This window comes from Phycodurus eques, chromosome 9 (assembly GCF_024500275.1).
Source record: "Phycodurus eques isolate BA_2022a chromosome 9, UOR_Pequ_1.1, whole genome shotgun sequence".
NCBI lineage: Eukaryota > Metazoa > Chordata > Actinopteri > Syngnathiformes > Syngnathidae > Phycodurus > Phycodurus eques.
The window spans coordinates 24,402,949-24,418,565 of NC_084533.1; the positions used below are offsets into that span (position 1 = coordinate 24,402,949).

Here is a 15,617-nt window from a genome sequence, read left to right on the forward strand (position 1 = left end):
GTGTGAGGTTGGGGGGTGGACGAGGGGGGTGGGGCGGGGGGTCACCCAGCCCGCTCAAACAAATTGTGTGATAGGACTTGGCCCTATCTAATCAAGGGCAGGAGGTCACTTCCGAACAACTGGGCAATAAAAGATTATTTCCAACCACAGAACAGAGGAGCCGTTGGTGGTGGTTGTGTGGGATGGGGGGATTCTTGACGGGACGCAAGGGGAGGGGAATAGGATGGTGGAGGCAGATGGGGAGGCGCTGTCTGCGAGGGGAGGAAGTGAATTGAAAAAAGCCAGCAGACGGGAACCATCTGTCTGGATGCAAAGTTTAATCTCCTCCCCAAAAAAGCCAAAGGAAGGGAACAAATGGAGGGGGGAGGGGCAGTTTGTGAATGCTTCATAGGTAAATCCAATCATTGACCTCATACCTGAATCTGGTTTTGTCTTCGAAGGCAATCACAATTCAAAGGATAAAGCGCAACAAATGGGGCCGGGAATTCTGCGAGTTCGAAACAAGTAGTAGCTAGCTGGCTGCAAAATACATTAGCCAGTCAGAGACGAATTGGGTTGAGGCTACATGCTATGAGCTAAACCGCAATAAAAATGACTGTTTAAGGGTATACAGTGGTAGACAGAAACGTCACGATTATACAGTAGCTAATCCAAAACTTCCCTGTTCTTGTAGTTAGCAAATCAGATTTTGAATTAGCCAGTCAGTCAAATTTTTAACATTAGAGATTAATTGATTTGAGGCTACATCCTACAAGCTAACACACAATAAACGTGTAGCTAAAGGTATATGTCTGTTTTTGGACAGGAATGTCAAGCTCATAGCTAATCAAAAACCAAAGTCCTTGTTCTTGTAGTTAGCACTGAGTAGTAGCTAGCCACAAACTAGCCTTTTGGATATTAATTGAGGGAACGCTACATGCAACAAGTTGAAACACGATCATAGTGACTGTCTAAGTAAGGGTATAAAGTGGTAGACAGATATACATGAGCCCATCCTAAACATCCTTGTTCTCGTAGTTAGCACTACATCGTAGCTAGCTGTGCACTCTCCTTCATATTAGCCAGTCGGTCACCTTCAAATATCATTGATGAATTGAGGAAAGGCTACATGCTACGAGCTCAACCATAATAAAAGTGTGAGTCTAAGCCTTGCACTTTATGGTTGTTAAGGGTATAAAGCAGTCGACAGGAAAGTCAAGCTAAACCCTAATGCTATTTCGCGTTAGCCAAGTGGTCTCGAGGTAATTAACACACATTCTTGTTGTTATAGTTTGCACTGAATCGTCGCCCGTCTTCCAACTTCTAACGACTCTTTGAAGATGAAATGAGGCGAAGTTACACGCTATGAGCTTCACCACAATAAACACGAGAGTCTGAGGTTAGTCGTAAATGGAAAGTCGAGCTAACAGCTAACATTAGCTCACGTTAGATGGCTAGCCTACGTCCTACCTGCGTCTGTTTCCAAGGGCTAGTTAGCAATGCTACGAACTGAACCCCGGAAACAGGCTGTGATCTTACATTCCGTTTTGACAGATCCTTGCCTCCTCTTTGAAGCTGAATGCATGAACAGACTTTTCAGACAGGAAGTGACGTGTGGACTATCAATGAGTCCATTTGCCCTGATGAAACAGCAGCCATTGATCAGGGACCATTAATCGTCCTTGCCCAAATAAACACATTCAAAGAGACAGGAAGGAGACTTGGGAAAGAAATTGGAGGGCTGTGTTTTGACACTGAAAACAGAATGGTGGTGGGGTGCAGCGGTTGGTGGTGTTGGTGGTGTGCCCAGGAGCGTAAATGAAACACCTCCATCTTGCATAGCCCTCAACACCTGATAAAACACTCGCTCCTGAGGAGAAAAGATGGCGCTGGACGACAATCCAATCAGGAAGCAGTTGCCTTTTTACGACCGCAAAACTCCACTAAGGGCAAACTATTCCAGTTTGAATGAGCACCAAATGCATCCTTTATCCAGATCCACATCTTAACTTTACTGGGTGCCTCCTCCAAAACATCTCAAAAGTTTGTAGGAAATTTAATGAAAAAATGCATTTTTTTTGAAAGGAAGTCAGTTGTCGACCAATTGCAATAGCTGACATTTTTCCCAAATTGCTATTAAAATATGGTGTACTAAAACAATTTGTAGTGCGTTATGGGAATGATTTTATACTTCTTCTACAGAAATCTGGTGTATTTAACAAATTCTTTTTTTTGTTTTGTTTTGTACAGAACGCTACTAAATGTAGGAGCTACTTTTGCAAGATTGACACAACCCAAACCTGTGCTGATTTCTGACCTATTTAAAGTCATTTTTATCAAGCAGAGGCAGAGTGGTTGTTGGACGTGTTTCTAAACACATCAGACGTTTCTGCCTTAGCTCATCCAAAACCGAAACATCTCCAGAGATGGCTTCTTTTTGAGAACCGTTCACCGGGTTGGGAGTCCAGAAAAAGCCCAAATCCCTACACTTCCTCTGATTGCTTATTTCTATTTATAAGAGTGTGGGAGGTGGGAGGTAATGGGAACCATATGAGGAGTTTAAGGAAAGCTGAAGCAGCAATGTGAAGGAGGACCACTGGGAGAGAACATTCTGCTCCAGCCATGCCCCCACTTGGAAAAAAAGGATTGTCCCGGGAGGACTCGCAGGTTGGAGGTTCCTCCATGACTCACGTGGTAGTCATGTCGTCAAAAAAATAAAAAATAAATAAATACGAAGAAGAATGACGTGGGCATGTGGAGCTGCTAAATTTAACCTGAAACAAGCTGTGCAGTTCATACTGACAAATTACTTAATCGTGACTCAGATTTCACTTAGTAAAATTGCGTCCTTCACCACATGAGTAAAATGTGTTCGTGTTTGATAAGCAAATGCAACCCCACGAGAACAGTTTTGCTTTTTTTGCTTTTTTCTAAAAGAAATTGACTTATTATATAATAATAAACGTACATTGCATCATATTTTTGTGTTACCCACCCCTGGACTTATAATCATTACTACACATCATTGGTTAACATTGCAGCTGCAGATTAGTTTAGTTGCTGTTTTTACCCCCTTTGTTTTTAAATGCTTTTAATCAGTAAAGCACATTGATTTACCTTATGTATGAAAGGTGCTATATAAATACATTTATTATTTTTTAATTTGTATAATGAAATTTGCTTTGCATTGACTAGATAGAAACAAAAGGTAACAGATATTAATGTGAACTTTTTTTTTTATATGTGTATGTGTGTGTATATATATATATATATATATATATATATATATGAAATTTTTTTAAAAAGTTTGAAAAAAATCATACATCATAAAATTGTTAAAAGGCACTTGTTTCATATTAATAATTAGCATTGAAATCTAAAAATATTATTTATAAATATAAATCATTTTAGGTCCCAATGGAAGTTGCATTGATTGTTATTAGACAGAAAGAAAAATAAATCAAAAATAAATTAACCACTATATTATAAAAAGGCTATACCGATATAGTGAAATATATTTCTAAAAGTATTTTAAAAGAACAGTTTATTTGACTCATTATGCTCAAAATACAAATGCTTGGTAAAGATACAAAATGCAATATATAGAGATGTATATTTCCATAAATCTGTGTCTAAAATGAAATGTTCAAAAAACTATATCAAAATGTAGAACCATGTATTTGACCCTCATCATACCGAAACCTCCCCAGCAACGTTGATGTCTTTCGCAATCTATCACTAAAATCCAAAGGTGAGCAACCTACGCGTCCCCCACCCCCTTCCAAAAAGGTTATAAAAATCCCAAACTCACTCATAATATCCAATAAGCAGTTGTTCGATCATATTTTTTGATGCTATTATTTTGTTTTCTAAACACTGAAATGGCCCCAGATTGGAAAACGGTTCAAATGCTATTTCAGCCTCCGTGGCCAAGTTCGAGATCTGCTTCCTTATTTGGCTTAGGCTGGAAAACATCAAGTAAACATGCTGTCACTAGCATATAGTGCAGGGGGTGGGGGGGCGGGGGGTGGGAAGAGGCCTCCTATTGTTTGCCATCATGCGAGGGAGCCAAATGGCTCTCGAGTTGTGTTGCAGTGAAAGACGACAGGAAACTGACAAATCACTAATCCACTCCTAAACTGACAAAAGGTACCCCCCCCCCAAAAAAAAACAAAAAAACAACAACACACATTTGGTTGGGATGGGGAACCTTCTTCAGGGGTCACACTAACTTGATTTCTTTGAAATTCTGATGCAATGAATAAGCTTTTGTGAGTGAACACCAGGGATGCGAATACTCAGAAAACACGAGCTCCTGCTTGCTTTTTTTTCTGTCCTTTTTTTCTCTCACCCTGTTTTATCTCTTGCACGTTTCTGCATTTTATATTTTGTATTTACAGCAGTCTTACAATTGAGACCATTTTTTACATTTACATTGCTATTGTGAATTCTTGATGTATTTCTTTCGCTGTATTCTGTATGCATGCTTGTTTATATATACTGTTCTGCACCTTTTCTTTTTTAATGTAAAATAAACCTTTGATTTAATTACTTTTAAAGACTCGAGCGTAAAACTTTCAAGCGTCTTGGCGTACCTTGTAAACTTTGTCTGTGGTCTGTTGCTTTAAATATGGCTGCCGTAAAGGATTGTGGGTAATAGTGTGGGTTGGTCAGGAGGAGTGTAAACTTTGCTAAAGGTGGCGCAAGGGTTGCATTTGAGGCACCTTTCCTAAGGATTATTAGAATTCCAACGACCTATCCTCCGAGTACTTCCGGGTCGTCTCGCTCGGTTAGGATATGAAAGGAAACTGCCTCAGCAAAAAAAAACAAAAAACAAGAATAAATAGGTCAGAAATCGAAAAGGGCCTGAGACTGTATGTCACCGGATAGTTTCTTTTGTGCTCTTGTTTACCTTCCCAGCTTTCTTATCTGCAAAAACTTTTACAACGTTTGGACGTTCAAACGACAAGCCCCCCCCCCCCGCCCCCCCAGCAACTCCCCATTTGAACGCATCTTAGGACTTCCTGGTTTGTCCAACTGACTTTCAAAGTGATGACCTCATCCCCTGGGTGGAATGGATGTGTGGGGGTGGGGAACGGGTGTCAGCAGACTTCCCGAGTGATAAATTCCCCTGACACGCACGTACACACACACACACACACACACACAAAGACAAATGGGTAGGGGGAAAAGGAAAGGGCGAGGGTGGGGTTGGAGTTGCCTTTAAGTGCAGGAACTACGCCGTAAAAGCTCAGCAATGATGGCCGCCATTTTTATTATCTTTGAACAGGTGGCCTGGTAATGGTCTCTCACACACACACACACACACACACACACACAATATATATAGAGAGGGAGCGCCTGGAAGCTTGGGAATCTGATTGCGGGGGTCTTGCAGTGACTTGTTGCGCGACTTCCTGTGGGGGCGGGCGGGTTATTGAGGGGCTGTGATGTCGAAGTCACATTCTAAATGCCAAAATTCCATCAACACACACATTCCCATTTGGAAAAAAGAAATAAGCAAGACAAGCGCTCGATTGTTTTCATTAATTAATATATTTTCTGCATTAAAGTTAACATAGTTTTCTTTTGTGCCACCCTTTTATTTTTTTTCTCAGTAAGTATTTGATTTTTTTTTTTTGTTATATTCAGACATGAGTAAAATTTTAAGACTGTCTCTTGCAATAAATATCATAAAATAATAGAGCTTCACATAATAAATATTTTTGTACAACAACAAAAATCTCTCTTTTTTTGAGCATACAATGTACACAAAATAAATGTCGAGGATGGGGGAAGAAAAACATATTCCATGTGGAGAAAAGACAGAGGAAAAACAAATACTATGAGATGGATGTGCTTGTGTTAATGCAACATAAGCATGGAGGAGGTTTTTAGTGTGGTCTAGCAACGGTAATTCCAAAATAATAATAATAATAAGAATAATAATAATAATAAGATACCTGCAGGTAAAAGCTACATCATTGCCTTAAAAATAAGCAGGGTTTCCCAAAGTAAGGGTCGGAGACCAGAATGGAACCCGAATCACAAATTGGAGGTGTGTTCTTTTGCATTCATTTATGTACAGTTTGAGTTGATAATACCAAGAGGGTTGAGTTGGAGAACCGATGCCAAAAACAAGCTGAATTTCCCCAGATGGGGTTCAGGGGCCCAGAATAAGGGGGGTTGTTAGTCCCCCAACGTGAAATTGCGTTCTTTTGCCTTATTTTACGTCGGTTTGAGTGACCGTGCCAAAGATAAGCAGGGTATCTCAAAATTAGGTTCGAGGGGCCCAGAATTGGTCCCGTTTTAGGGGGCGGCCCCCAAATGTCAAATCGGAGTTGCATTCTTTTGTATTAACGTATGTACAGTTTGGGTTGACGTTCCCGAGGTGAGGTTAGTTTGGGAAACCCTGCTCGGAAAGGACGCTCCTTCACAGGAAAAAAAAAAAGTAAGAAAGACGATACGGAAATGCAAGAAGAGACTCGAGGAAAGACGTGGGAGCGGTTAAGGCAAACACTGGTGTGTAAAATCATGGTCTTGAACCAGAAAAAGTATGTACTTTTTTTTGTTTTTTCCAATCGAGTGGTTTTTCTTCAAGGGAAGACGGGCGGGAGGTGCTTGCTAGATTTTGTCGCTGTCATTACTGTCCGTGTTAGTGGGGTTAGGGGGTACGATCAGGAGGGTTTCTCCTGGTTCTGCGGGGCCCAGCTCTCCAGTTTGCAGTACACAGTGTTGGAGTTCTTGCATCGGCAGCCGGGCCTCCGCACCCGGTCGTAGCATCCCTGGCACGCCTTCAGGCAGCCCTTGACCGGCGGGTAGCACAGCAGGCAGGGGAAGAGTACCGACATTAATCCCATGCACAGGAAGCGCGAGCAGCAGTGCGAGTGCGACGGCGAGCAGGGGTGGTCGGCGCACGAGTCCCCCTCGTCGTCGTTGGAGCAGTGGTAGAAGATTCCCTTGACCAGGCACATGCACGTGCCGTGTTCGAGCGCGCTCTCCGCGGAGCACAGGCACTGGCCGTTGCACGCCAGGCACGAGGGCAGGCTGCGGGGGGCCGTGCACTCGCTGCACTTGCATTTGCCGCAACGTTCGCAGATGAACTGGTGCTCGGCGGAGGCGGGCGGCAGCGCCCCTTTGGCGGGGCCGCAGAAGTCCGATTTGCCCTTGAGCGGCACCTGGTGGAAGAGGGGACCCGAGTCGGGATCCGCTACCGGCCCTTTGGCTTTGGGCTGAGTCCGGACGGGTCGCGAGTTGGCGTGGAGTCTGGCGGGCGGCGATCGCGCCAGGAGTCCCTGCTCGGAGGAGGCGCTGCTGTTGCTCCCCGAGCTGGCGGCGCTCCCCGTGCTGGTAGAGCGGCTCAGAACCGGCATCCGGGACCCGCCGCCGCCCCCCCAAAGGTGGCCGCCCACCGCCACCCCTCCGGATGGCCGGTGCTCATAGTTGTTGTTCACATTGACCAGGATGACCTCGTGAGTCCTCTCCTGCTTGTCGTGGGGCCGGGGCGGCATGCGGGGCACGGGCGGGCGGCGCGCCACCGACGGCCCCTCCGTGTACTCGTTGCTGGAGCGGATGGCCTTGATCTGGTCCAGGGAGAGGATGGCGGCATGCTGGAACTCCCGCTCGTAATCCGACCTCTGGCGGCTCTCGAGGGAGGGCTGCTGGATCACCACTAATGAACCGCCGGGGCCATGTTGACTTTGGAGCTCCATCTGGGGGGATCACCACTTCCGACATTCACCGTGGACTTGGCATGCATCGGAAAACCTGCCGGAGGGAGCGGAAAAGGGAGGAATTTGTCAGTTCGATTCGATTCAACTTGATCTGTCACATACTCCGTCCTAAAGTCGTAACCGGGTTTTTAAGTGAATAAAAACAACACATTAAACAATATCCATTAGTACTGTATCCACTTCAGATTGTTGCACCCGGTTTGTATTGTGAGTTCTACACTTGGTATGGTGTCCTTGAGGGCCCAAATACGGTCCGCCTGGTATAGAAAATGCAGCATCCTGCTTTTTAAAACGCATTACTGAAACACAACTGACCACGCTGGAATTATGACCAGTGTTTCATTTCCATATGAATATTTTTTTTTTTTTTTTTTTTTAGACTTTTCACTCTCGTCATTTGGCTTGCCCGCTTTGCCTTGTGTTGTTTTCCCTGTGGAGGCTACTGGAACAGTACATTTCGCTCATGGGAATCTATCTGTAACCACAATACTACTTTTTGCTTACCAAAAATCAACTTAGAAACAAGCCCATTTCCTCCCCCCGATATATTCCCTCCCTTTAGACCAATACGCACGCATTGCAAAAAGTCCAACGGGGGGCCCACTAGCAAATACTTCCCCTCGCTCATTTACATCTCTATGACTAGTTAACATTTAAATGCAAGCGCGGCCACGAAATGAGGACAGCGACTAAATGAGACGCCTCGCTTAGTATTCTCGCACGCACCCCCACTGGAAAGTAAGGTGGGGGGGGGGGGGGGGGGCTTTTGATGGAAATGGTGGAGAGAAAAAACAACAACAACAAAAAAAAGCCTCAAGGTCAAAGTGAGCACTGAATTATTTTTTTAAACATCCCTTAAGGCTTGAACTGCTTATTTAAAAACTTTTTGTCATGATTGGAACCTAAAGCATGAACATATATTTATTATTCAACATTACAAGCATTTTTTTTTTTTTTACAAATGCACTCCGTGGCCCTCACCCCTTATGTTCACCACCCATGAACGAGATGCACTTTTATTTATTTATTTTTCAAAACAAACTTTTATGAGCTATTTTAGCCACTTGGCGTCGATCTGCGCGGTGCGCATTGGGCGTTTTTTTTTTGTTTTTTTTTTAATCAAACGCACAAGGTTTGCGCATTCAAAATTGCACGCGAACAGGAAAAGTTATGAATGAAAACAAGCGCCGTTCCCGGGGAGGGAGGTGCTGTTTGTCGCAGGCAACAGCCACGGAAGGACGCATGCATGCACGCGTGGAACCCTCACCATGAAAAAAACTAAACAAAACAAACAAACAACAACAAAAAACACTTGTACACAACTTTGTGCACTTTTAAACGAGGAAGGCTTAAAAGCGGTGCAAAAGCGCTTTTGTACGTGCGCAAATCCTCAAGAGTGCGCCGCAAAGTTGCGTGAAAAGGGTTTTTATTTTTATTTTTTAAAAACAACAGGTTTTTTTTACCTTATATGCAGGCGTCCATAGGCTCGAATCCATCAAGCAGGCGGCTACCAAGAGTCCATCCAGAAAGGCAGCGCGTTGGAGCCCCCCACGCAAATTCAACGCGGAGCATTCACAGCCTGCTAATCCAAGTGCGCGTATCCCCTTTGCGGCGTTAATTCCCTTGTTTTTGTTTTTTTTTGTTTTTGTTTTGTTTTTTTTAGGTAAAGTTCCCTTGCGTTAAAAAAAGAAAAAAAAAGAGTAAATCCAAAGCTCTTCCACACACACAATACACACACTCAGCTTTTCGTACGTGCGGGGAACAACGAGACGCGAGGCAGGCCGATCTCCGGCCAGGACCGAGCCGAGTCGGAGTCCTTGCGTGGAAGTGGCAAAAAAGTGAGCGGAAAGGGAAGAAAAGTGGGGGCGAGCGTTAAATCGGCGAAAAAGCGAAGGGAGTTAGATCCAAAGCGGGTGCTCCTGCGGCGCACGGGCGCTTTGAGGCGTCAAGGCTGGCTTTTTTTGTTTTGTTTTGTTTTGTTTTGTTTTTGGCTCGGCTCCCTGCTTTCCCTGCTCGCTCGCTCGCTTGGTGCTTGGCGGGCCTGTGAGCACTGAATGAATGAGGCCGGGGGGGGGGCGGCCCCGCAGTGTTTGCTGCAGCAGAAGACACCTCCCACTGGCCATTGAGGCCCCTGAAAAAGGATACACCGCATCCGCTCCTGATTCTTTGGGCAGATGTGCTCAGGCCGTTAAGGTGGACCGGACTCTGGCGAACCGCACTCTTGTGGGCTTTGGTGAATAATGAAGTGTCCTTGTGTGACGTAACACGTTTTTTTTTGTTTTTTTTGGATGTCATTTTTGGTAAAAAAAAAAAAAAAAGGACTCATCCCCGGGAACTTGTTGTACTGGAACATGTTGTGAAAACATGGTTACTGAGTCTCCACTGTGGAATTCACCATGTATACAACATTTCGACTTGCATGTTAAGTTTGTGTTAAACGAGCTCCAATATGTCTTTTAAACATAAAAGTTAATTACTATTCACCAGTGATGAGTAAAGGGTATTATATTAAAAATAAGTAAAAGAAAAATTGTTCTTAAAAAAAAAAGTTAATAGCAAGGGATTTTTTTTTTATATTAACACTAAAAACTAAAAAAAAAAAAAGTGAGGAATTATCAGTTCATGTTTATATCAATATACATCAATTTACATTCAAAATTAACAGTGAGAAAAAATATTCATACTGTTTTAAAAAATAAAATTGGAAACACTGATATCTACATATTTTATTTTCATAAACAAAATAACTTAATCATTGAGTTAAAAACGAACAGAAAAATAAATTTTTAGTATACATTCACTATAAATGAGACAAAATCCATCAGAAAAGAAACGTCGACTTGCATATTTTATATATTTAATGCATAAGTCTTATTGTTCAATTAAATTGTACAAATCATATAAAAAAAAAATATTTAATTTAGTCAGACACTACTAATCAACTGAGCCAAATCAAGGCATTCAAATGAAAAACATGCATTTAAATTTTATATATATATTTAAAGCATAGAAGCCATTTTTTTTATTCAAACAAATCATATTCACTCTAAATACACCTAATGCCAATTAATGGAGTGGCAGAAACCACTTGGACAAAGTCTATCTATCTATCTATCTATCTATCTATCTATCTATCTATCTATCTATCTATCTATCTATCTAATCTAATCTAATCTAATCTATTTTTGTACAAACTGAATGATTTAGCCATTCATCCATCTCGTACAAAGTGTACAAAGTGAATGATTTAGTATCCCAGTGGAACGCCTGCAGCTCACATCAGTTCCGGTCCACCTTAAAAAAAGTAGCAGGGGGAGGAAAAGTGCCCCCCCCCCCCCGCCCCATTCCACCCCTTGGCCCCTCCCCCAGCCGTGTTCCCGACTGTCTGCTTTGATTGGTGTCGCGGATGCGCTACATCCGGATCCATGAGAAAAGGGGAAGTTCAATACAAAGTCAATGGGGCCGCCATTCAAATGGAACAATCCATCCATGGGGGTGGGGGAGGATGGGCAGACACGCGCGCGCATGCACACACGCAGAGAAGGACAGTAGAAAAGGGATAAATAAAGAGGTGAAGAGTTTTGAGGAGGGTTTGTTTAGTTTAGTGGCTGATGGGAGTTCGTTTTGCTGCTTTGGAGAGCGACAGCTGGTCGGTCACCCGCGCGTGTCGCCATTAAGGCTCATTGGACGCCCGGAAATGCTCCTTCTTGGACTAGACACAAAATGGAGGACCATCGGTGTCCTGCTTTCTCTATTTCGAGCTATCTGAGACACAATTATAGTTTTGGTTTTTTTAAATATAATGTATACAATATGTATACACCTGTAGGATACATGTATTTATTTAAAAAGTACAAAATACAGATGCATAATATTTAATTCTGCATCATTTTATTGATCTTTTTTTCAATATCTAAAATATAGTCTGCCAGGTCATAGAGCAATGCATTTTTTATTATTAAAATATTTGTGAATACAAGCTCCATACAATATTTTATTTTTATTTAAAAAATATGTATGACTGAATTGTGTTACAATGAGCCATGTATAAATATTAAAAAAAAGAAAAACGATTAATAATGTATATTTTACTTGAAAGTTATTTGTATTTTTAAGAAACGTCAAAAATTATAAAATTTTTACGTTATTATCGTTGACTCTTAATTTGGATTATGCAACCTATTAACAAATAATTATTGATACATAATTATAAATATGCTGCTCTTGAGCGGAAACCTTCAATGACCAAATTTCAGCATGTACACAAGTTTTTCAGATGCTATTGGTCTGTCCCCATTTGGGTCTGTTATTTTTAGAAATGATTAACCAATCTCAAGTGCACGTTGAATATAGCTTGAGACATAATATGATTAAATATGCCGCTTTTGGGTGGAAACATCCCATGTCCAAATTTGGTCAGTTACACCCCGTTTTTCAGATACAATTAGTCAGTCCCCATTTGGGTCTGCTGTTTTTTTTAGAAATCATTAACCAATCTAAAGTGCATGTTGAATATACCTTGATAAATTTAACAATGCAATGTTTAATCACTCAAAAGATGTGTGTGTATTTGTATTTTTTTGTCATTTCTGGAAAAAAAATAATGGAATTGAGGAGCTCTTCAAAGTACTCAGTCTACTGAATCACAACGTCCCAAGTTGCGGTTAGCGTTCACACGATACCCAGTGCACGCCACCTCCTGAGACCCCGGATGGTGGACCAGAATTTCCTCGACGCGGTCCGGAGGTCTTTCTCCATGGCCTCACCGAACTCCTCCCAAGATCGAGCTTTTGCCTCAGTGACCACCAAAGCTGCGTTCCGCATGGCCAGCCGGTACCCATCAGCCTACGGAGTCCCACAGGCCAAAAAAGGCCAGATTGGATTCCTTCACCTTGACGGAGTCCCTTACCGCTGATGTCCACCAGGTAGTGATTGATTGACAGCTCCGCCCCTCTCTTCACCAGAGTGTCCACGACTTTGCGGCCTCAACTCCGATGACACGACGCGCAAAGCTACCCTCTCATCCATCAGGGTAAACCCCAACATACAGGCACCAAGTCGGGGGGCAATAAGTATACCCACACCTGCTTGGTGCCTCTGACTGTGGGCAACTCCAGAGTGGAAAATAGTCCAACCCCTCTCCAGAGGACTGGTACCGGAGCCCAAGCTGTGTGTGTATCTAGTCGTAACTTCTCGACCTCACACGCCAGCTCGGGATCTTTCCCTACCAGAGAGGTGACATTCCACGTCCCTAGAGCTAGCTTCTGTAGCCTGGGATCGGACCGCCGGGGTCCCCGCCTTCAGCCGCCACGCAGCTCACTGTGCAACCGACCCCCTTGGCCCACTCCCACAGGTGCCGAGCTCACGGGAAGGGGGACCCACGTTGCCTCTTCGGGCCGTGCAGGCACCGGCTGTGCCAGGCGCTCGGCTTTTCGATCCCCAGCTCCAGAGAGGAGCCAGATAAGGTGGCTCAGGCATCTGGTTAGGATTCCTCAAATGCATTTTTTTTTTTTTTTTTGCAATGTTGCTATTCATTATTAATAGACATAATACATTTTCAGTTAAAAAAATTAAATAAAATCTGTGTCCAAAACGCTGATAATCTGCTTGGGTGCAGACTGAAAACACATTACCATGATTGTTGAAAAAAAACAAAATATATATATATCATGATTGTGGAATTTGCACAGTTGATTTAGCATAATATTTGACTGTTGGATGATCTATTTCATATGATGCGATGACTTAAAGACATCAGAGGGGTGGAAGAAAAGAAGGCGGGTTGGCGGTGGCGTGCCGCTGCTGGTAGGCGACGTAGGATTGGACCAGAGCGTCGGGCACGCGCGGCCTCACGGCGGCGAGGGCGCTCTGAAAGTGCCTGGCGTCCACCTGCTCAGCTTTCATGTTCTCCTGCAGGGCCAGCAGGGCGGCTTCTCGGCATACTGCCGTTATCTGGCACAGGAAGCAGACACACACACGCGGTCAGGGTCACGGTCACGCACACGCACACGGTCACATGGGCCGTCACAGTGAGAGGCCCATCGACTTTAGTGACACACTAATGGAAATAAAGGCCAGAGAGCGAAAATGGGACATAGGACACCTTCGCATTTGCTATTTGTCCAAACTCCAACCCGGGAGCCAATTTGCAGACCATAGCTCATCGAAAAGCGACCAAAAAAAAGTTAAGATAACTAATTTTTCATTTGAATATTGTTAAAATTAAGAATATTAGATCAATTGTGGATTTTGTCATTTCTTTACATTTTATTTTATTTTCAACATTTTAAAAACATGTCAAAGAGCCCCCCTCCCCGCCCCTGAATGATTTTTTTCTCTCATATGCAGCCCGTGTTCAATAATTATTTGGTTAATCATTTAAATTTTGTATTTTTTTAAATAAAAAAAATATATAATATATTTATAAGTTTCTAACTAATTTGTCATCTTTATGAAAAAAACCAACAACCTGAATTTGGCACAAAAAAAACAAAACATCAGGAATGGACGCATGGCGTACAGTGACCCTCACATATTTGCGGTTTGGCATTTGCAAATTTGCCTGATCGTGGATTTGCGTGTGTGGGACCTATCCTCCATTATGTGTTGAAAAGTACATGCTGGTTGTTTAAAGCTCAGGCCAAATCCATGTTTAATAGAAAAATATTGCTTTGGTACCATCCTGTGTCAGGCTACATGATATATAGTTTGAGCATCGTCATCGTGATGGACGTTTGCGCAATAATGCTATCCCAGGGTCCTGCGAGGTTGCTGTGCCGTATTATTATGCAGTCAATAACCTGTAATATTAATAAGTGACCAGCAGAGGGACCTCGTTGGGTTTGGCGTTAGATTTGCGCCACAATTCCATGTTTTGTGCGCACAAGCACGTGTTTCATGTAAGAACTCTCAATTATATTTTGTGTAAAAGGGATATTTTTCCACACGCTCAGACAAAAATGTTTTTCCGTGCTTCGCATGGCCTCTCTCTCGCTCGCAACCATGCATTGCCCTGCGCGTACGCTACACTGCCCTTTAACCTGACAGCGTTATAAATGTGCCACAATTGTCAACCAATCAGGAGTCGGACAGCAGGGCAAATTCTGATTCTGGTCCACAGCGGTTCACTGTAGTTGTATATTTTCGACATTAAAGACATTTTTTTTTTTTTTTTTTTTAAATAAAGTTGTATATTTTCAAAAATATTTGTAATCCTGCCAGAAAAAAATACGACTAATGCTAAGATTAGTCGTGTTTTTAAAAGAAAAAAAATCGTCCAGTCAAGAAAAAAATAGCATATTTTCAAGATTAAAGTCAATTCGTAACTGTAGAACTTGGGTAAGATTTGATATAATTGACAGAAGTCCACAAAAGAAAGTCAAGACTAGTCGTATTCAAAATGGAGGTTGCGTACTACTTTTTGTAATTGTAAATTAAACCATTTTAAATATAAATGGAGAAACATATTCAGTAAAAGGAGGCAATGTTGCACTCAACACTGCAAGCTAAGATTCACGAAACAAATTCTACAACAATATCTGTCACTATACATTTAGGGCAAACGTCGATTGCGCATATTCGACTTCTCAGGTTGCACTTGAGCGCCTCTCTCGAGTGTAGAGTTGCGCCGGTGTCCTCCAAAAGTGGACTTGGTCTAACGGGATTATGTCTGCTTCCAAAGCAGCCCCCCCGTCACTCAAATGTGTGTTGAGCCAACATTTGGGATGTGGCCGTGTCTAAAGTGCAAACACAGCCTCTTTGCTTTGAATTATTCGCATTTAGGACAGGGGTTCTCAAACTTTTTTTTTTTTTCTACAACTCCATGAACCCCTTAAAGGGGAAAATTCAAATTTAACCTCATTATCCAACCGAGAATTAAACATAATGACAAAGTGTACTGTTAAA

General features: G+C 42.7%; 2 protein-coding genes across 2 annotated transcripts in view; both read right to left on the minus strand.

The window, feature by feature from the left end:
- Positions 1-4,987: 4,987 nt before the first annotated feature.
- spry1 (sprouty homolog 1, antagonist of FGF signaling (Drosophila)) lies at positions 4,988-9,951 on the minus strand. The gene is made up of 2 exons (XM_061686442.1): positions 9,176-9,951; positions 4,988-7,746 (listed from the first exon to the last, which is right to left on the minus strand). Exon 2 carries the CDS (start codon positions 7,689-7,691, stop codon positions 6,657-6,659), a length of 1,035 nt encoding a protein of 344 aa, XP_061542426.1. The 5' UTR covers positions 7,692-7,746; positions 9,176-9,951; the 3' UTR covers positions 4,988-6,656.
- A 478-nt stretch (positions 9,952-10,429) lies between these two features.
- afg2a (AFG2 AAA ATPase homolog A) overlaps positions 10,430-15,617 on the minus strand; it is a 113,465-nt gene continuing 108,277 nt past the window's right edge. Inside the window, exon 17 of the mRNA XM_061686740.1 lies at positions 10,430-13,664. Within this exon, the coding sequence (XP_061542724.1) occupies positions 13,467-13,664 (198 nt within the window). The 3' untranslated portion in view covers positions 10,430-13,466. The remainder of the gene's footprint in view (positions 13,665-15,617) is intronic.